Source organism: Chlorocebus sabaeus, chromosome 12, assembly GCF_047675955.1.
Source record: "Chlorocebus sabaeus isolate Y175 chromosome 12, mChlSab1.0.hap1, whole genome shotgun sequence".
NCBI lineage: Eukaryota > Metazoa > Chordata > Mammalia > Primates > Cercopithecidae > Chlorocebus > Chlorocebus sabaeus.
In genome coordinates, this window is record NC_132915.1 from 87,413,283 (window position 1) to 87,433,649 (window position 20,367).

Here is a 20,367-nt window from a genome sequence, read left to right on the forward strand (position 1 = left end):
AATTGACTGGTAGTGATTGATGAGGCATTGCACTAAGAATCTCTGGCTATCATTAAGTGATTGATTAGCAATGTCAGTCATGAATACAGAAGTGGACAGTGGCAGCATGGCCAAACATAGTTTCCACTGATTATTCATTTATTCATTCAAAAAATATCTATTGAGTATCTACTATATGATGGGCACATCTCTAGGCACATGGGATTCTGCAGCAAACCAGACTGGGTGATTTCTCCTCTCTCGGAGTAGCCTATGCAGCCCAATCTTCCCCGCTTTCCTGAAGGAGACCTGGCTCTTACAATATTCACTGAATCTTCCCTGAGGCCAAAAAAAGGACTGCCATTTATGTAAGGTCACACAGCAAATCATTGGCAGAAACAGGACTAGACTCCAGGCACTACCTCCAAATTCAGCACAGTTGTGTACTTACCAGACTTGCAAAACCTGTTTGGTTTTCCTAGCTCTGCAGCTGCCCTTTCTCAGCCATCAGCCTTTCCACCTGCTGTCTTTTTGTGGTGAGGACAGAACTTCTGTTCCCTCCTGGAAGCAGGCAGGCAGGTAGGGGGGTGGGGGCGGTTGGGGGGGGAAAGAGGTGCAATTCCCTAGAGGCTTCTGTGGTTTGGAGAAATGGATTAAAGAGGTCAGGACAATAAAAGAGAGAGAGAAAAGAGGGGAGGGAGGGACAGTAGGAACCCCGCCATTGGCAGACCGGTAATTGGTTACTTTGGGCAGTCCCCCTCCCTGGGGAAGGCTAGAGAGAAAGTAATTGAAGAAGGTTCCCTAATAAATTAGTGCGAGACTGGGCTTGAAAACTCTAGTCGCACCTGGGTTCAGAGCTGAGTGTTTGATCTTCAGAGGCCCCAGAAAGGACAGAGAGAGAAGGAAAGGAGAAAGCTTTATCTAACTGTAACTCTAGCCTCAGAAGTTCCCAGAGGGAACCCTTCTCTCCCTCCTGGGCTCCTGGGATCACTTAGTTTAATCTCATTACATTAGAGATGAGGGAAAGCCTGGAAAAAAAGGAGGAGACTTGACCACAGACACCCAGCGGAACTAGGACCAAAACCCACGATTTCTAGTTCTAGTCCTCTCCATCATATTACACTGCCTCTGGGTTCCATGAGATCTTTACCCACATGACTTGCTTCGAGTGATCCCAAGCTCTCTCCAACTGCAAAGGAGGTAGGGAGGGGGCTGGTATTAGGGATTAAGGTACAGGCTTATTTCCTTTTGTTTATTTAACAAACACATAGGTAGCATGTACTAAGCGCCAGGTACTGCCGAACATACTTTATAAACTTTAGCTCCTGGAATCGTCCTCCTAATAAACAACAGAACAACCTGATGAGGTAGTGATCCATCAGAAGTGGTGTTCACAAACTATCACCCGCTTTCTGCCCCTTTTGTCAGGAAATATCTACTCAGAACCTACTGTGTGATGTCCCTCAACTACGTAGCTGAGGGAGCAAAATGATGAACAAGATACACTCCCTGCCTCCAAGAACCTGTCAGGTAAAGGCTTTTAAAAATAACTGAGATAAAGGCCGGGCGCGGTGGCTCAAGCCTGTAATCCCAGCACTTTGGGAGGCCGAGACGGGCGGATCACGAGGTCAAAAGATCGAGACCATCCTGGCTAACAGGGTGAAACCCCGTCTCTACTAAAAAATACAAAAAACTAGCGGGCATGGTGGCGGGCGCCTATAGTCCCAGCTACTCGGGAGGCTGAGGCAGGAGAATGGCGTAAACCCGGGAGGCGGGGCTTGCAGTGAGCTGCGATCCGGCCACAGCACTCCAGCCTGGGCAACAGAGCCAGACTCTGCCTCAAAAATAAATAAATAAATAAATAACTGAGATAGCCAAGAGTGTGGTGTATAAGGGTGCTACTTTGGTCCAGGAAGACTACTTGGAGGAGGTAATATTCGAGTTTTGTGAGCAAGGGAGAAAATGGTAGAAGGCAACTCAGAGGAAAAAGGCAAATGATTTACGATTTTGTCGACACTGAAAAAGAAGGAGGATTTTATCCTAAAAACAATGAGAAATAATTGCAGGTCGTAAACAGGGGAGCGGTAAAATATAATTTATTGTTTGGAAGACATCATTCTGGCTACTGTGTAGAGCAGAGGTTGGCAAATGTTTTCTGTAAAGGGCCAGTTAATAAATATTGTAAGCTTTGCAGGCCAGATACTCTCTATTGCCACTGCTTGACTTTGTCATTATAGACCGTAAGCCGCCACAGACAACACATAAACAGAGGCATGTGGCTGTGTTCCAGTACATTTTTATTTATAGGTACTGACATCTGAATTTCATATGATTACCACATGTAAACAAATATTATTTTTATTTTGACTTTTTGTCGACTATTTTTAAAAAGCTAATAGGCTTATGAGCTGAAACACACAAACAAACAAGCAATTGTTTAGATGTGGCCCATGGGCTATATATAGTATGGCATAAAGAAAGGACAGAGAATGGAGAGGCAGCAGGAAGACCAGTTAGGAGGCCGACGTGGGAAAGGACGGCAGCTTGGATGAAAGGGAGCCAGTGGAAACTATGAAAAGTTAATTCTGAAAATCTGTTGTTTTTTGAGACAGAGTCTCGCTCTGTCACTGAGGCTGGAGTGCAGTGGTGCGATTTCAGCTCACTGCAATCTCCACCCTCCTGGTTCAAGAGATTCTCCTGACCCAGCCTCCCCTGTAGCTGGGATTACAGGCACCTGCCACCACACCCAGATAATTTTTGTATTTTTAGTAGAGAGGGTTTCACCATGTTAGCCAGGCTGGTCTCAAAGTCCTGACCTAAAGTGATCTGCCTGCGTCTGCATCCAAAGAGCTGGGATTACAGGCGTGAGCCATCTCACCTTGACTGAGAATCATTTTAGAAGCAAAACCATCAGGGTTAGCTGAATGAAAGCATGAGAGGCAAGGAAAAGGATGAAGAATGACTGCTTAGCTTGAAAAACTAGGCTAATAATAGTTTGATTTCCTGAGACAGGGAGATGTGGATAGAGCAGGTTTGGGGGGCAAATCACACATCAATAGTGTGATCCCAGACAAGAAGGAGAGAAACACAGGTTTCCTACGGGCTTCTGAATAAAATAAAGGACGCTCAGTTCACTTTGAATTTCAGATAGTCAGGGAGACATTTTTAGTGTAAGTATGTCCAAAATACTGCATGGAACATACTTATACTAAACAAGTATTCATTATTTATCTGAAATTTAAATTAACTTGGCATCCTGTATTTTTATTTGCTAAATATGGCAGCCCTTCAGGGAGTGGGGGGGTGGTGGGGGTGGTGGTGGTGGTGGTGTGATGGACGGTATATAGGTCTATAGGAAAAAGAGACCTAAGCCCAAGAGGAGAAAGAGAAGGCTTCTTACAGATGACACCCCTTAGAGCAGATGCTAGAGCTAAGTCTAGGAGTTGGCCAGGTGAACCAGGAATACAAAAACAATCTAAACAGAGAGAAGAGAATAAGCATGCTACCCTCAGACATTTGCAAGTCATGAATGAGGCTAGAGCCTCAAGGGAGGAAAAGAACATCAGAGGATGAGGCTGAAGAGTTTCTCACAGGGCTTCACTTCACAGAGGTTCTCTAGGTACACGCCAGGGTGTCAGTACATTTGCTGAAGTTCAGATTCCCAGTCCTCTCCCCAGGAGCCTCAGCAGGTCTGGCCTTGAGAGCCTGAGGTCTATGGTGATTCTGATGAGCAGCTAACTTGAGGAAAGCCTGGGTTAAATCATCTGGGAACTCTTCCACCTACAAATCCCGGGAGCCAAACAAGTTGCTGCTGGCTGTCAAAGTCTTGAAAAGAGTAATTCAGATAATCAGAGAAAAGGAAGCATTGAATAACTGTGCAGCCTCCCATGGAGACCCTCTAGAATGGAGCTCTGTCCATTTGGAGGACAATAGGGAATCCAGAATGTTTGTCAAAGGACCAGTCCTGCTCCTGAATAGTCACCCTGTCTGGCACCTGGCTCTCATTTGGTGCTATCTCCCAGCTCTGTGCAAGTAGACCAGACTGTGCCTTCCCCGTGATGCCTTCCCCCAATGCCCCACCCCCTTCCCTCCTCCGCCCACAACCACCACTGAAATGATTCCCCCAAATGCAGCTATTACTGTGACTGGAAATCTCTTTACTGCTGATTCTGCTAATGGAAATGTTCCTTCCCTTTTCGGCTGCTTGCAAAGCCACTCGTGACTTCCCTGGGTGCATGAGAGCAAGGCTTTGTCAGCCAGCCACCACCAGAAGGGAGAGGATTCTGCCCCGCCTGCTCCCACAACACCCACCTGCCTTAGACTCAGTCTCTAAGAGCTCTTCTGTCCTAACTGTCCTCAAACAACCCCGGAATTCCCTGCTTTCCCCAGCTTCCCCCAGCACCAAGAGAATAAGCAGACATCAATGGTCAATTTCATCCTTTTTTGCCTTGCTGGGGAGGAGGGGAGGTGGAGAGGAGGTATAAGAGGAGCATAAGGGAGTCGAAAGAGGGGGAGGGGAAAGGAAATTTGCATTCATTATTGATTTATACCTCCATCTCCTTCCAAAAAAAGGATTCCAGGTGGCGAAGAGGCACAGAGCCCAAGCTGTGTGGCAGACACTGCGCTAGGTGCTTTGCACACACTATTTCCGTAAGGATCACACAGCTTAATGTAAGTAAAAAGTTAGCACAGTGCCCGGTGCTGACTAAAATGTGGTTATGGAGGGCTCTCCAAAACTAAGTAACTAGTATGTTTTCTTCACTTTATTGATGGGTAAGCAGAGGCTCGGAGGAGTGGTATACATAAATCTAAAGCTAGGAATTAGCACATCTGGGATTTGATCTCAGGGCTTTTGGTCCTGAGACCTGGCAAAAGTCCCACTCAAGCACACTGCCACCATCAGAGGACCTGAGCTAGAGACTTGGTTGTGCTGTGAATTAGCGGCAGGACCTTGGAAAATGTACTTGTCTTCACTACATAGATGGAGAAGTTGGGTTGGATCTCAAAGGCATCATTTTACCTCATTCTAATAATCTAGAAGGATACACTATATATTTGGATTTTTACAGCATTATAATATATTACATGTGTGTGTATGTAAAATATAGATCCCATATTCAAGGAGGAAACACAAAAACTGCACAATGATGCTAAGAAGTACCGAGTGGACAAATTTGACAAGGTTGAGTAGGAGTAAGAAGCAAGTTCACCTAGCAGGATAGCGGCTACATCTCAGACACCAGACACCCTGATCATTTCCCAAAAAAGGACATAGAGCTTACACAAATTTCTCAGAAGACAAGATCACTGGTCCCCTAGTAAACACTTGGCAGAGCATAAGGTGACAACTCTTTGGGAATTGAAAAATGAGATCCCTTGGACACAGGAAGGGGAACATCACACACCAGGGCCTATTGTGGGGAGGAGGGAGGGGGGAGGGATAGCATTAGGAGATATACCTAATGTAAATGACAAGTTAATAGGTGCAGCACACCAACATGGCACATGTATACATATGTAACAAACCTGCACATTGTGCACATGTACCCTAGAACTTAAACTATAATAATGAAAAAAAAAAGGTTGGAAGGAAAGAAGAAAAGGGAAAAAAGAAGAAGGAAAGAGGATGGGGAAGAAAGGAGGGAAGGAGAGAGGAAGGAAACCAAGAAGGTACAGAAACATAGGAGTTTGCTTGTCAAGTGGGTACAGGAATAACAAGAGGCCTCTGGAGAGTATGAGACAAGGCCTGATGCTGTCTCGGCAAAGCAGCAAGGAGCAAGCAAAGGGGCCTGGGGAGCTGCTGAGTCAGCTCCTGGCAGCACAGAACAAGGTGCTCAGTCCCTTGGGCCTGTGAGGCTGTCACACCTGAAGTTCCTGTATAAGAAATGCCTGCAACTTCTTGGTAATGAGAAGAGGATGACATAAGAAGTAAGAGTCTAGAGATGAAAAGTTGAGAGCATCTCTTGTTCTATGCAGCATGCAAGGCAGACAGAACATAGACTATAGAACCAGGCAGACCTGGGTTTGGACTGAGCTTAGCTGTATAATAGCTGTGTGATCTTGGGTAGGTTCCTTCACTCCTCTGAGCCTCAGAGCTCACCCTATGACATGGGATGAACTACATCTGTCCTTCAGCACTGTGGAAAGAATAGATAACAAATGTACCATCATGGCACCTGGGGCATAGTACATGTTACATAAAACGCTCACAGCTTTCATAGCCTATCCTATGCTAAGATGATAAAGTCCAGTTACATTACAACTCTGGAATTCCAACTCCTCCTGTCCCCAGTTTCCCAGCTGCCCTTCCCTAAGATGGAAGGAAAACACATAGGGTTCAGTAGATCTGGGATCTGGCATCTGCTTTACCACAGGCTTGGTGACCTTGATTTCCCCATCTTTATATAGAAGTGTTTCATTTAGATAATGTCCTAAAGTTTTCCATTTCTGATATTCGATAATCCCAGAACCATGGTGTATCATTTCCCTGAAACTTGTATTGTCTCTTTGTTTGCTACAATGCAGAGGTTCTAATCATTTACCTGCTTTCCAAGCTGCTCAAGACAGAGTCTTCTCCAAACACTATGATCTTTCCTTTAATCACATTGTTCTCATTAGCTATCCTGCAATCACCCCAAAATAACCAGGAGACAGGAGAAGGTAAGGTAGCAGCAATGGCTATGGGTGCTTAGAAGAGGGAAGGCTCTGTGGGATGGATGGTGATTAGGCTCACCCTTAACAGGGGAGTGCAATTTCAGCCCATCTCAAGTTTTGTCTACTGTGGATTCTGGGATGACACTTAGCAAACCCAGAGTTCTAGTTCTCTAAGATCTCCTGCACACCTACAATGTGCCAAGTAAAGGGTGAGTCACCACAGCCCCAGAGATGAAGGAGGTACGTTAGCTGCTCACAAGGTACACAGGCAAACAGTGTGAGACAGATGAGGAAACACACAGTGTAAATTCTGGTCTCACTCTGCTCCAAGCCACCTTTACTTTTCATCAGTAGAGACTCTTTCGGGCTTTCCTGCACCCATCGTTGGTCCTGTTTGGAGCAGTGTGGGGAATTCTTTTGAAACATAAGTCAGACCTGGGCACTCTTTTGCTTAAAATTCTGCAGAGCTCTTGATTTCACTCAGAGTCAAAGCACAAATCCTGACAGTAGTTTGTACGGCCCTACATGACTGGGCTCTTCCTTTCTTCTCTGACATCCTGTCCTGCCACCCCCGCTCCTCTACCATCACTTGTTCACTGTACTCCAGCCACACCGACCTTCATGCTGTCCCTTGAAAGGTCCAGGTGTGCTCCTAAACTAGATAATCAGCTTGGATTATCCAGCTAGGAGCTGTTCTCTGCCTGGAATGTGCTTTTCCTAGATATCTGCTTGGCTAACTCCTTCCCCTTCCTTTAGCCTTTGTTCCAATCTCACATTCTCAATAAGCTCTTCTCATTCTATGCTATTTAATATTAAAACCCATCTCCTTATCTCAGAACTCGATTCTCTTTTCCCTTAATTTTTCCCTTTTCTGTAGAATTTTTCATCTTCTCACATACTACATAATTTACTTATTATGTCTGTTGTCATTGTCCCCTCCCTCACACACAGACACACACACACAAACACAGAGGGATAAAAGCTCTCTGAATGCACAGATCTTTGTCTTTTGTTCTCTGATGTATCCTAGGCACACAGAACAGTGCCTCTCACATCACTGGTGCTCAGTAATGCAAAGGGCCTGGCTATGATTATAGCAGTCTTTACTGATAGTGGGCACCAAGGCTCAGAGTGTTCAACTCTGGTACAGAAGGGTCAGAAAAGGCTTCAAAAATAAGCTGACACCTGAATTCGGTCTTGAAAGGTAAGAAGGCATTTCCCCAGTGGGTGGTGAGGTAAAGGTGCCGAATAAGAAGGAAGGGTTCTTAGTAGAGAACAATCTGGCAGAGCATGATCAGGGACCTTGTACTACTACGATAGGGAGGGGGAAATTCATCATCTTCAGAACAATGGGGAACCAGTGAAGTGCTCTACAAGAGGATGGCCATTATCAGATTTGGGCTTTTAATAAAATCACTTTGTCTGCAAGTACAGAGGATGGATTAGAGGGGATAAGACTAGAGGTAGACAGACCAGTGCGTTGACTGTTGAAATTGTAGTAGAGAGAAGTGTTGAGGCCTGAGCTTGACAGTGACTGCAGCACTGGGGATGAAGTAGTTTCCCTTCATAGTTTGTAACCTACAACATCCTTGTCAAATTTCAACTCACAGACTTGGATGCTTATATATTCTAGTATGCTAGTAAGAAAGCTACACATAGTTCAGTTTTGAATCTTGCATTGTGTAGTCACCACCCACTCCTTTTCCATTCAAGAGGGAGTTCTTTTGGGGGGCTATTGTCCGAAAGAGCTATAGTCAGTAGAGAAAAGCCAGTGAAAAGAGAGAGCAAGTGCTAGAAAATAGAACAGCTCTCACTGAGCACTGCTGCCTGCCTCTTTCTGGGGCAGAAAGGCTGTCTGCTCTGTTGCAAGGAAAGAAAAACCAGTTCTCTCTCTCACTATAGATAATCTTTTGTTGCCACTAGCTGGTCAGTATGAGAACTTGGGAGACTATCAGCTCTGGAAAGGAAGCCTCTTCTAATGCTGCTCCACCCCAAGGTTAACCCTGACTCTTTTTTTTCCTTTCCTGGAAAAGAGCAGACTTCCTCCACCCACCCCCAAAGGCACCTAGGGTGGCAGGCAGTGAGGTTTCCTTCTGCCCCAGAACAAAACCCATCAACTCAGGTGCTTACGATAGATTGGTGCCAATCAGTTGGATACTCAGGCAGGAAAACCAATTCAATTTCCCTAAAGAGATTTTTCCTTGTAGATTTTTTTTTTTTTTTTTTTTTTGGCAAGGGGAGAAGAAAAGAGTGTCCTCCTTTATGATGTTGAACTAACTTGTAGAATCTGTGATGTGTTTAAACCCAATGCCTCCTGGGAGAGGCCCAGCAATGTGATAGAAAGAGGCAGTGTGGGATTCAAGACAACTGGGCTTAAATCTGGACTGTAGGGTAGGTTTCTCCCCTTGTCTAGGCCTCAGTGTTACCATATAAAATGGAGGGGTTGAATTCAGTGCCCTATGAGTCTGTGATGGTGGGAGCCCATCAAAGTCGACGGTTGCAGTGACAGTTTTCCAGACTTCATTCAAGAGGTCACCGTCAGTCTATTTTCTTCTCCCTACATCACACACATTCACAATGGCCTATGGCAAACAAGGTTTAGTGTATAACAAAGCAAAGACGTGAGAAGCAGGAGGCTTTGCCAGCCAAAGGCCTAGTCAATCCTCCTGCTGCACCTGCTATAAATTAAAATCACAGTAGTTTTGCAGACTGAGGGCCCAGTTCAGGAAAATGATCAAGCCGTGGGTCACGCCAAAGCTTGCAGAGCTCTGCTGCCTAGGTTGGTATCACTGACCCCTGAAGAAATAGCAAATCTGGTCCGCCTTGACCAAGTCTAAGCCTTGCTAATGGCTGAAATGAACTCTCCCCTCTCTCCGCCCTATGCTGTCTCAGTAACATAGTACTTTCTGAAGGGAGACAACATATTTCACTCTGCTCTGAGCATTAAATAAATTTCATCAGCTTTGAGATGGAAAGAAGTAGGGTGGGGTATGGAGTGAGGGAAGTAAGTGGAAAAGAGTAGAAGAATTAGATCAGAGGCCACTAAACACCACCTCACCCAAGACCCTTGTTTACAATGTCCCAGAAACCTAGACCACCAAACCAAGATGGGAACTTGAAGTTTGACTGCTATCCAAATATCTCAATTAGCAGTAAGGGACTTGGTGACCAAATGAAGAAATAGCATACATTGTTTTAAACATATCTTTGTTTTGAGAAATCACATTTTCTTGCTTCTCCATCACAGAATCTTTCTCTCACACATAATAAAAGAATAGTGGAATTGATGCTAATGAACATTCTGTGGTCAGAAACCCCTAGAGAAGAAGACACAGCTTACAACTATTTGTAAGCATTTTTTCCTCCCTCCAAAAAAATTACCACCCACTTTGATTCAGCAAAAGCAGGTTAAAGCAAAATTGAGTAAGCACTCATTGCCCACCTTTAGAACCAAACCAGAAAGCAATAAGGGTATACAACTCAAATGTCTGCAAGGGTGTGGGTCCTTTCTTCAAATGCCTGCCAAACAGAGGTCCAGTCTGTGCTTGAACACCTATAAGGTGGATTGTATTACCATTAGGGGTCAGCATACTGGGTTGTTGGACAGCTCCAGGGGACACAGCCTCCTGTAGGGCTCAGCTCTATCCTCTCAGATTTTTCAAGACATTCGTTAGAATCAGACACCCTCTCCTTCTCCAAAAGAAAACATACTCCTCATTTGTGTAGACTTTTCTTTATGGACGACGTATCCCCCTGCCACACAGGCTGGAGTGCAGTGATATGGGCACAGCTCACTGCAGCCTCAAACTCCTGGGTGTAAGTGATCCTCCTGCTTCAGCCTCCCAAGTAGCCACCACACTCAGCTCATTGTTGACATTTAAAGGAAGCTTCTCCAGCTCTCCGTGGCTAAACTCCCTTCTCCCAACAATTCTTCTGGCCAGGTTCCTGGCCCCTCACTCCCTCAAGGAACCCTTGCTGACTTGAACAAGTTGGCATTTCAAACCGTATCTTCCTCCTCCTTCCAGGCCATAAGCTTCTTGCATAAAGCATCCTTTGGGACGGTCCTTTGGGACCACGCCAGCTCTATGCATGCAAGTGTACTTAAACACAGACTAATGAATAGCTTTTCTTTCTTCACACTCCCTCCCCCAAATACAGAGCACACGCCTCTCCTGTCAGGTTGATATGGCAAGCAAATTACTAAAAAATGTTGACAATGAGTGCTTATTCAATTTTATTACTTTTACCTGCTTTTGCTGAGTCAAAGCAGGTGGTAAACAGTCTTGCCTGACCACTATCAAGCACAGAAAAAAGGATGACATTTCCCTGCCTGTGGGAATGAAAGCTAAATCCACAAGCAGACCCCGGGGGCCGCCTGGGGGTAAGTGAGGACTGAGTGACATGCAGGTTCACCTTAGAAGCCCTGGGCTGGCAGTTGTTCCTGCTCAAATTCTTTCTTTTCTATCAGTCCTTCCCACCACCCTCATGTTACCAGTAAAGGAAAACAGACAGTACAAAGCAAGAGGCGCTATCAGAGTCACGGAGTAGGTCAGGGCACTTCAAGTTCATAGAATCTTTACACGAAAGGATTATTTTAGAGCTCATCTACCCACTCATATTGCAGCAGAAAGAATTGAAGCTCTGGGGGATAAATGACTTATTCAAGGTCACAGTGAGCCAAGCTGAGATTTCCAGATCCTAACCAGCATTACATTTCTAAGCTGCATTTTAGCATTCAACTTTTCCTCATTTTGCCTATTAAATCCTCCAAGGCTTAGTTCAGGTTCTTTCTGGTCTAGAAAGTGTCCTCATCTTCTCCAAGTCTACAGAAATGCCTTTCTTCCCTGATGCTACAGAATGTATCATCTCCATCACTCATTGGCACCAATGAATAAAATGCCCTTTGATATCCAAGTCACAAAACTTTGAGCTGGAAGGGTCATTGGATGTCATTTAATTCATGTTTCACTTTCAAACTTACATAGGTCAGTTCACCAAGGTAGCTCAAGTTCCTTTGGAGAAAAGTTATTGTCTAACAATCCTGATGATTGTTATCCCTCTCTACTCAGCACCATAACCTGCATAAACTTCATATTTGGTTCAGAATGCCAGTTTAGCAACCTACAAGAAGGTAGGTGTCTGGCAGACCAGGATTCCAGTTCCAGGTCTGCCATTTATTCCTGGTATGACTTTGGATTAGGTGTTTGACCTCTCTAAAAATACTTCATCTGACAAATGGGAGTAACAGTTGAGCCCACTCCATACATGTTATGTGAATTAATAATACAAGGCAGGAAGAAAGCTCTTAGCATCACATTAAGGATTCAATAACTATTTGCTATTCTTCGATCACTTTCAGGGAGATTCACTTTGTCAATGTCATTGACTTATAATCAGATCCTAAAGAAGAGTCCCAGGCAAACAAACTTTGGAGATAAGTTCACATCTGAAGGAAACTTTCATCTACTTAAGGTAGGCTGAAATTTCATAGGGAGACTAGAAATACAAAAAGGAAAGGATCTGCAAAAAAAGAGAGACTTGCTTCCAGAATGGGCATTATCAATAATAGTTGCTAACTGAAACAAAAGAGGCAGAATGGAGGGAGGCAGGGTTAAGTGTGAAGGTGCCCTTGATGCATGCAGATGGGAGATAGTATGTGCAAAATTACCTTGAGGTCCCCCACTTGAGTTTGAGTAAACTGAGAATTCTCCCTTTTGTTTGTCCCCCTTTAATACCAGGGATGGTTTACCCCCACTAATTCTGGTCCCAGGACCCAAAGTGACCAGAGGGCTTTGGTGGACACCATCACCCCCTAGTGGTGGCTTCACACTCCCCACTATTGGCAGAATTTGGCATTTACCAACTTTGCAGGCCCAGCTGTGGCACTGGCCACGTCCGAATCCCCTGAACTGACAAGCTGATAGTGAAAGCTGCCCAACTCGCCAGAGACAAACGCTAGGCAGGATGTTTAAAAGTCTGGGGATAGGATGGGGCTGCCTTGGGACACTAGAAAGAGATGGCCATAAATGACTCATAGTATCAGCCCCAACCCCACCCCTCCCACCACTCCCACCTCACCCCTCCCACTCCCCAACCCCTAGCTGCCACCAACTCTCATTTCCGGCCAGCTAGGCCCTCCCAGAGCTCATTGTGCACTCCGTGTTTACACACAAACAGTCGAAGACCAACACAAATAAAAATCCCACGTCTCCCTACACAGCTCCTGCTATACCCAGCCATCTGGTGACTACCTCGCTAGCCAAATCCCCGTTGGGAGCGCCTAAAGCTGCCAGCCCAGGGCGCTAGGGGGAAAAGGAGGAGGCAAGAACCCAATCCCCCGCAAGCATCCAAAGGGCTCAGCGCTGCCAGGGAGGCCAGCCCCGTGGTCTCCAAGGGGCAGAGGGTCCCAAGCTGCCAGACTCAGGGACCGTGCATCAGAGGAGGGGGAAGGCTCCATGTGCAGGTTGTTGCCAGGAGACTCTCAAGCAACACATGGGTCCTGGGGGAATCAAGACTTCTAGTTCCTCACTCAGCTCCTCACTCAGCTCGTCCCAGGCTCACAGGCACCCATCCTGTTCGAAAGCCAAAGTTAAAAATGGCAAAGATTGTCAGTTCCAGGAATCCCGGGGCACCCATATAGGTGGCTGGACCAGGTCCTCCATATCCTCGAAGACTTGAAACGCTCTGTGGTCCTCACTGCCAAGTCAGGCCATACCCAAGGATCGTCTCGTCCCTTCACTTGAATGGCCGTTTGGGGAGCGGGAGGATTTCTACCCCTCATCTCTCAGAGTACCCCGGAGTAGAGAGATCTAAAGGATGAAGGGAGAAGGGCAGGATTGGAAGTGGTAGTGAAGGGATACCTTCTGTGTCTCCAGAAAGACCCTTCCCCACGGGGAGGTGGCAAGAGCCAGCGGTGAGCCTGAGGTTTGTCCGGCGGCTCTCTAAGGAACACCACCTTCACCCTCCTTCCCTTTCTCGGACATGGGCAGCCCCACGGGTTCACGTGGGAAGAGTTACTGGTCTGTGTGTCCGCTCGCGTGTATGCGTGTGTGTGTCTGTGTGTTTGGTGCGTCGCACCCCAGACGCGCCGCCGCGGGGAGTCCCCGGGTACCCTGCAGGGCGCTCCGCTGCCTCGCCTCCCGGAACGCTCGGCATGCTCAGGTTACAGCCTGCGAGGGCGGGTACAGGGGCCCGAACCCCTAGGTTCAAGCTCAGCAGGTGAACCACTGGCACTCGCTCAAATCCCCAGAGGCGGTAGCATGAAAGGATGGGGAGTGGGTCACAAAAATACTTTTAACAACATCAGGGCTACCAGGAGAGCGGAGCCTAGTCCGCTGATTATTCTGTGGGCCTTTTCAGGCGAGCAAGGAGTTAACCTCGGAAGTTCAGGGATCGTAAAGGTTTTCACCTGGAAGGCCCGTCACCCTGCAGTGCCCGAGGCGGATCCCGCCGAGGCACAGACCCGGGGAAGAAGAGCTCGGGGTCTGGGCGAGCCCCTGGTGCCTCACGGGCGCCGTTGTCGGCCAGACTCCAACAACCAATAAGGCCCCGCGCCCCCAAGAGGGGAGGGGAGAGCGAGCAAGCAGCGAGCGTGGAAGAGCTAAGGGGAACAACATTTTTGTAAACGCTCTCCGAGATAATTAAGCTATCAATTACCCGGGTGGGAAATCAGCCGCGCTTCCCACAGCTCCACTGAAGGGCCGACTCCTCCGGGATTCGCGCAGGGAACCAGCAGGCAGCAAGCTGCTGGCGAACTTTTCTGATTAACTTTTCCGTTGGAGCCCCCCACCCACACCCGTCTCCTCTCCTCTCCTTTTTCTTGTCTTTAAGTTATTATTATTAGCCCAGGGAGTGAGCTGCAAGGACAAACCTGCTCTCTGCCTGGAGGTGGGTAGAAAGGGGAGGCGATAACGCTGGTAGAGGGAGGCTCTAAACGTGGAGACCTCGGACTCGAAATCCCAGTTCTCAGAAACCACTCAAGTCTCTCCAGCTCCATTTCACAGATGGCCAAAACTGAGGCCCAGAAAAGGGAAGCGACTTGTCCAAGGTCACTCAGCCCATGCGGAAGCCACGCTTTTGCGGGTTGAGCGATTCCACATGGAGCTACTCCTTTCCGACTCTCACGAAAAATCCATGTGGAAGGGCAGAACCCGCAACTCCGAGGCGAGAGCGAGGGGGCGGTGACTGCGGGTGGCCAGTGGCCTTGCCGGGAGGAGAAGTGGGCGGCTCGACCCGAAACTGGCTTAGGATCTGGGATGCCCCGGCCCCTAGCCAGAGCACCTTCAGCGAATGGGGTCTCCGGCGTCCGGGATGGATCAGGCAGAGCTCAAGGTCCGGACTGAGAGGCAGAGGGGCAGGTTCCCACCGCGGGAGGGTTGGCACGCCCCCAGGCTCCCGCCGCGCGCTCTCAAGGACCTCCTCCCCCACGCTCCTTTCCAACCACCTGTGCGACCTCCGGGCCCCTCCTCTACCCTCTGCCAACCCCACTCGGGGCAGCCCCGGGCGGGGATCCCCAGGGCGCCCCCACCCGCCCGGCCTCAAGCAGGGGCTCGGGGTTCCTTGGGATCCAGCGCGTGCCGGCGCCTAGCCTTACCCAGGGTGAAGAAGGGCAGCTCGGTGTTGTCCAGATCGTCCTGCACCGCGATGCGCCCCGGCAACTCGTTACGCACAAAGAGCAGGAGGCGCGACTCGGCGGCGGTGCCGGCAGAGCCAGGAGAGCCCGGCGACGCGGCGGCGGCGGCTCCGGCCCCGGTCCCAGACCCGGCCCCGGCGCGGGCGCCGCTCCAGCCGATGTCGCTCTCCCGCAGAGCGGGCAGTGTGGACACTGTGACCGTCTTCAGCCGGCACGGGCTGTCGGGCTCCCGCGAGGCAGCGGCGGTGGCGCCGGCCAGCAGCGGCGGCGGCGGCAGCAGGAGCAGGAACAGCAGCAGCAGCGGCGGCAGTGGAGGCGGCCCCGGGTGGAAGCGGAGCCTCGGCCGCCCCCGGAGCCCCGAGCCGGGGCCAGGGCTGAGCCGGGCGCCGGCGGCGGCCATGGCGGGAGGGGCTGCGGTGCTGCGGGTGGCGGCGGCGGTGGCGAAGGAGGAAGAGGAGGCAGCGGCGGAGACGGCGGACGCCGAAGCGAACCAGGACGCCCGAGCTAAGGAGCGGAGAGAGCCGCTCGCCAGCAGCCCCCGGCTCCGGGCTCCGCCTCCCGATCGGCCCTGGACCGCCCCCCCGCGCCGCCTCCCCGGGCCTCGCCGCCCGTCCCCGGTCTCCGGCTCCCCCCGCAGACCCCGAGCGTTTCGGAGGCTCCGCCCGGCCTCGTGCAAGTCCCAGTGGCTCCCTCCTCTTTCCCAGGATCCCCCAATCCCGCCTTCACGCATTATTTAGCCACAACGCCCCTCCCTAAACTCCCCAAATTCATAATACTTAGGGCCCCCTCAGGTCCCCCCAAACCCCCCTGACTCAACCCAGCTCTCCCGGCTTCACCCCACCTTCGGGTCAACCCAGAGGCTGCACCTGGGGGCGCGCCTTGGCCCAGCCTTGCTCAAGGCCCCGCCTTCTTGGGGATAGGGAGCCCCCGGGATGGCCAAGACTTAACTTTGTCTCCCCTTAGGCCCAAGAACAAGTCCTGTCTCCAATCTCCTACCCTTTTCTAGTCTCTGAAATAACTTCCTGTGGCCTCAGGGCCCCCTTCCCACCCACTTGGCCACAACTCCCGCATTCATTCTCCCACTGCCCGCACCCTTCCTCTCCCTTCCTTCCAGGCCTTGGTGCTAGCACTAATTGCTAATGGCCAGAGGGGCGTAGAGCTCCACCGTCTAACGCCGACCCCCAACTGACTGAAGCCGGGCTGTTCTGGCCCCCTAGCTGCCGCCCTGTAAGTCAGCCCACTCACGCTCTTTTATTTTGGATCCCTCCTCCCAGCTTCTTGGCTGCTTCTGCTCTCTGTGTGAAATTCCTGAAAAGGGTGTGAGGTAGAGACCTACTATTCTGTCTGTCCTTGGCTCCCGGGGCTTTTAGATCCTCTGCCCAAGTCCTAGAGAACTGGAGTGCTCACCAATTCTTCACCAGCAGTCTTTCTAGACTCAAGTTGAGCTAGGTCCTCAGACACAGCACCCTTTGGTCTTGGGCTGACTCTGTCTCTGACCCACATACCTGAGGCCTTCCAGGGAGCGGACACCTCTGCAGGGGTCAAGTGCCCGTGCACCCCCTTCCCCCCTCCCCTGTTTTTCTTTATCTTCCCTGTCTCTGTTTTCTGTTTCATCTCTCCATTCATTTCCTTCCTCCTCATCTTGACTTTAATCTTATAAATGCTTCTTCCCTATAATTTGTGAGCCATTTCTCATCTCTGTCTAGCTTACCCATCGGCACCTTTTGTGCTGTCTGTCTGCATTCACTTTTCTCTTAGCTCTTCCCTCTTCTGTCTCTTTCCCCCTTTCTGTCTTTAACCCTTCATATAAATTGCTTTTCTCCTCTCTCATCACATTTTTTTAATGATGTTGGATAAAGGCAGAGCACTGAAAATAAGGAAAAAAGCAAAAGCTGTTCTGTGACCTTGGACTTAATAATAGTGTTTTTAAAGCATTCTCCAACTGCTAGACGTGTACATGTGTTAGCTTTTCTACATGACCACAATCCAACAAGATGGATATTTTGATTCCCATTTTCCATATGAGGAAACTGAGATCAGGTGCTCAGGGAGGTGAAGGGATTTTCCAAGGTCATATAGCTAATGAGCTGAAGAGCTGAAATTTGAACGGTAGACTTCAAGCCTTGACTATTTCCCTTAAAGTACACTGTCCTCAGTGACCTTGGAAAACCCCACCATCAAAGATGCTGTAAAAGGTAAATCGGCATGAATACAGTTGGATCTACTTCCTTGTATGGTTTGTAAGGTATACTTCTCCCGTCTCAGTTTACTAATCTGTAAACCCAGAGGGTGTGTGGGGGTGGGGGTGGAATCTGGCCTTTCAAGTCCTCTGGTTCTAAACGGTCTCCTGCCTCTCTGATGCCTGCTTGAGTTCATTTACTCCTCCAAAATAATGTCACCCTGCCTCCCTCAGTCTCTCCTTTGTGTACTTACAATCCGCCACTATCCATCGCAATGGGGCTTTCTGATTCTCTATGCCCCTTTCTTCAAATATGCTGACATAGTCCATTTATAGAAGAGCACACCAGGAAGAAAGGGCTCCCTTATGTAAGGCAGAGTCTGTACAAGTCCTTCATGGACCTCTGGTACAAAGGCCTGTCAAACGAGACCAATATTTTCATTCATTCATTCATTCATCCCCAAATATTCAGGGTGCCTACCAGGTGCTATATGGAGATGCAGGGATGGATCAACACAACTCCTGCCTTTGCAAAGCTTATAATGATTGGGGTGAGGGAGTGGGATGCTGGAATGAAACAGGCACATAAATATCTCAGGTAACAGGCAGGCAGGCAGACATGTGTTTCACTAAGATGAGATACTTGGAGAAATCAAAGAAAGCTTCCCAGAGGCAGTGGCTTGGAGTTGAACCATAAAGATTAGTAGCAAGGGAGTGGGCATTGTAGGTTAAAGTTGGCATTTGGCATTCTTTGCAACTGCTTAGTAAGTGAATAAATCCCTTTCCTACATCAGAGGATGTTTTATCTTTTAAAGCACAGCCCACCTCTCATGAAGAACATTTCTGGATACTTTCTCAGCCTCCACTGCAGCTAGGGCTTGGGCACATGACCCGGGCTTCACCAATTAGATTCACCCACCCCAGATGCTGGGAAATAAGCCAGAATCAGGCAGAATCCATTGGCAGCCAAAAGGGCAATAGTTGGGGCAATTACATCCAGGTGTCTCTGCTAGCCAAAAGGTTCTAACAGCACTATTTGGAGCCCAGAGACGTCTATGTCAACAGTGTGAAGTGCCCTATTTATGCTTGGCTGGGGCTGAAACAATATCTCCACCAATCCAGTTCTGTGCTATGATTTGGAGTAGTGCTCTTGACTTCATGCACTTTAAACCCAGATCCCATGCCTTTCTGGGGATTCTAAGGAATCTAATAATCACTTAACTGAATTCTGAATTCTCTTTCTGCTTAAATTATTCAGGATTGGTTTCTGTTGCTTGCAACTGAAACACCTGGCTGAGAACACGGACTATGGAAACAAAGGGAGGGCAGAGAAAGCAAGGTGTATTATGGAAAATTAAGCTCAGTGAGGGGGAGAGGGAGTAACTGAAGACAACACAGAAAAGGCAGGCAAGGAGTACCAACTTTATTTCATAGACAGTGTCAAATCTGGAATGTCCACAGGAAATGACTTATGTTTCTGAACACATGCTCTGTGATCCAGACCTTTTTGTAACATATCAATGAATGATGATAACAACTGTTGCCTTGTGGTGGCTGTGAGGCTTTAGAAATAATTATGCAAAGTATTTAACACATAGTAGGTGCTCAATAAATTATAACTACTGCTTTGACGTATAATGTCAGCAACATTTGAAGCAAGGCTTTTTATCCCTATTTAATAGATATGAAATCTGAGACTCAGGGAAGCTGAGAAATTTGATTTTGGTCATAGAGTTATCAAGTGGTGAAACATAAGAATACCTGGCTCCCAAATCTTTGCTCTGTCACAGAATGCCCCTCCTGGCCTCAGCCCTTTGCATGCACCTTATTCCCAGTATGCTATAACTTCCCTACTCATACTTGAATCCCCTGTCCTATGACCACCACTTTTCTCCCTCTCAGCCCCTCTCACCCTTTCTCCTTTCCCCTCTTTGTTCAGTTATATTTCATTATTGATTTAATTTTTTCTCTTTTAGGGTTCCCTGTACTCCCATCTTTGACTCCACTGATAGAAATTTTTTTTTTCATTCTAACTCCTTTCCAGTCTTTCTAGCAAATGCTTCTTTCATCTTTCATATTTGCCTTTCTAGGTAGTTTTGAAATATTTTTTCTATCCTCCTTCTCCCTTTGCCATACTCTACTCTGTTTTAAAAATCCCTTGTATTCAGGCCATCTGACTGAGGCAGCCTAATGTAGTTGAAAAAGCCAGAGGCCCAAGAGGCTGGTTGATTTTGGTTTAGAAATCATCTTTGCTATTTCTCTATGGAGTCAAGTCACTTTATAGTTCCTACTAGGTCCTTTGTTTTCTCATTTGTGAAATGGGGAAAGTAGTACCCACTTCTCAAGATCATTGCGGGAATTAAATGAGATCATGTGTCTGAAACTGTCTAGCACATATGAGGCTCTCTTGAATGTCATAAGTAAATCCAATCATCTTATGGATCTCACCCACTGTTTTGCACTCCAGCCTCATGTCCCATAATCCCCCCCACCACCACCACTTAATTCCAATCATATTGATCTCTTTTCTCTTCCTGAAATACTTCAAGCTCTTGTTGCCCCAGCATCTTCAAAGGGACTCTTTCTTCTGCCTGGAGAGACCTCCCTCAGTCTTCACTAGCTATCTTTTACTAGTCTCTAAGTTTTGCTAATCAAAGCACTTTCCCTAACATGACCACGCACCCAGGCTAAGTTAGCCTCTTGCTGTACTCTGTTACATCCTTTCATATTTCCTTATAGCCATTTTAATTGCACTCATTCCATATTTTAATAATTGTCCATTTATTAGAGCATTTTCTTGATGCATATGTTCCTTACTAGATTGGGAACTCACAAATATCAAAGACCAACTGTGTCTTGCTTACCGCAGTGTGCACACCAGCTAGTACAGTAACCTACATAAGGTAGAGATGCAAAATAAGTA

At 48.0% G+C, this 20,367-nt stretch overlaps 1 protein-coding gene across 4 annotated transcripts in view; it reads right to left on the bottom strand.

The window, feature by feature from the left end:
- Positions 1-16,478, bottom strand: part of ASTN2 (astrotactin 2) — a 987,199-nt gene extending 970,721 nt beyond the window's left edge. For 3 of the 4 annotated variants that reach the window (XM_007968251.3, XM_007968252.3, XM_007968250.3), the window contains exon 1: positions 15,227-16,478. In XM_007968251.3, the coding sequence (XP_007966442.1) occupies positions 15,227-15,995 (769 nt within the window). In that variant the 5' untranslated portion in view covers positions 15,996-16,478. The remainder of the gene's footprint in view (positions 1-15,226) is intronic. The other variant, XM_007968253.3, reaches the window with a different exon arrangement.
- Positions 16,479-20,367: the final 3,889 nt, after the last annotated feature.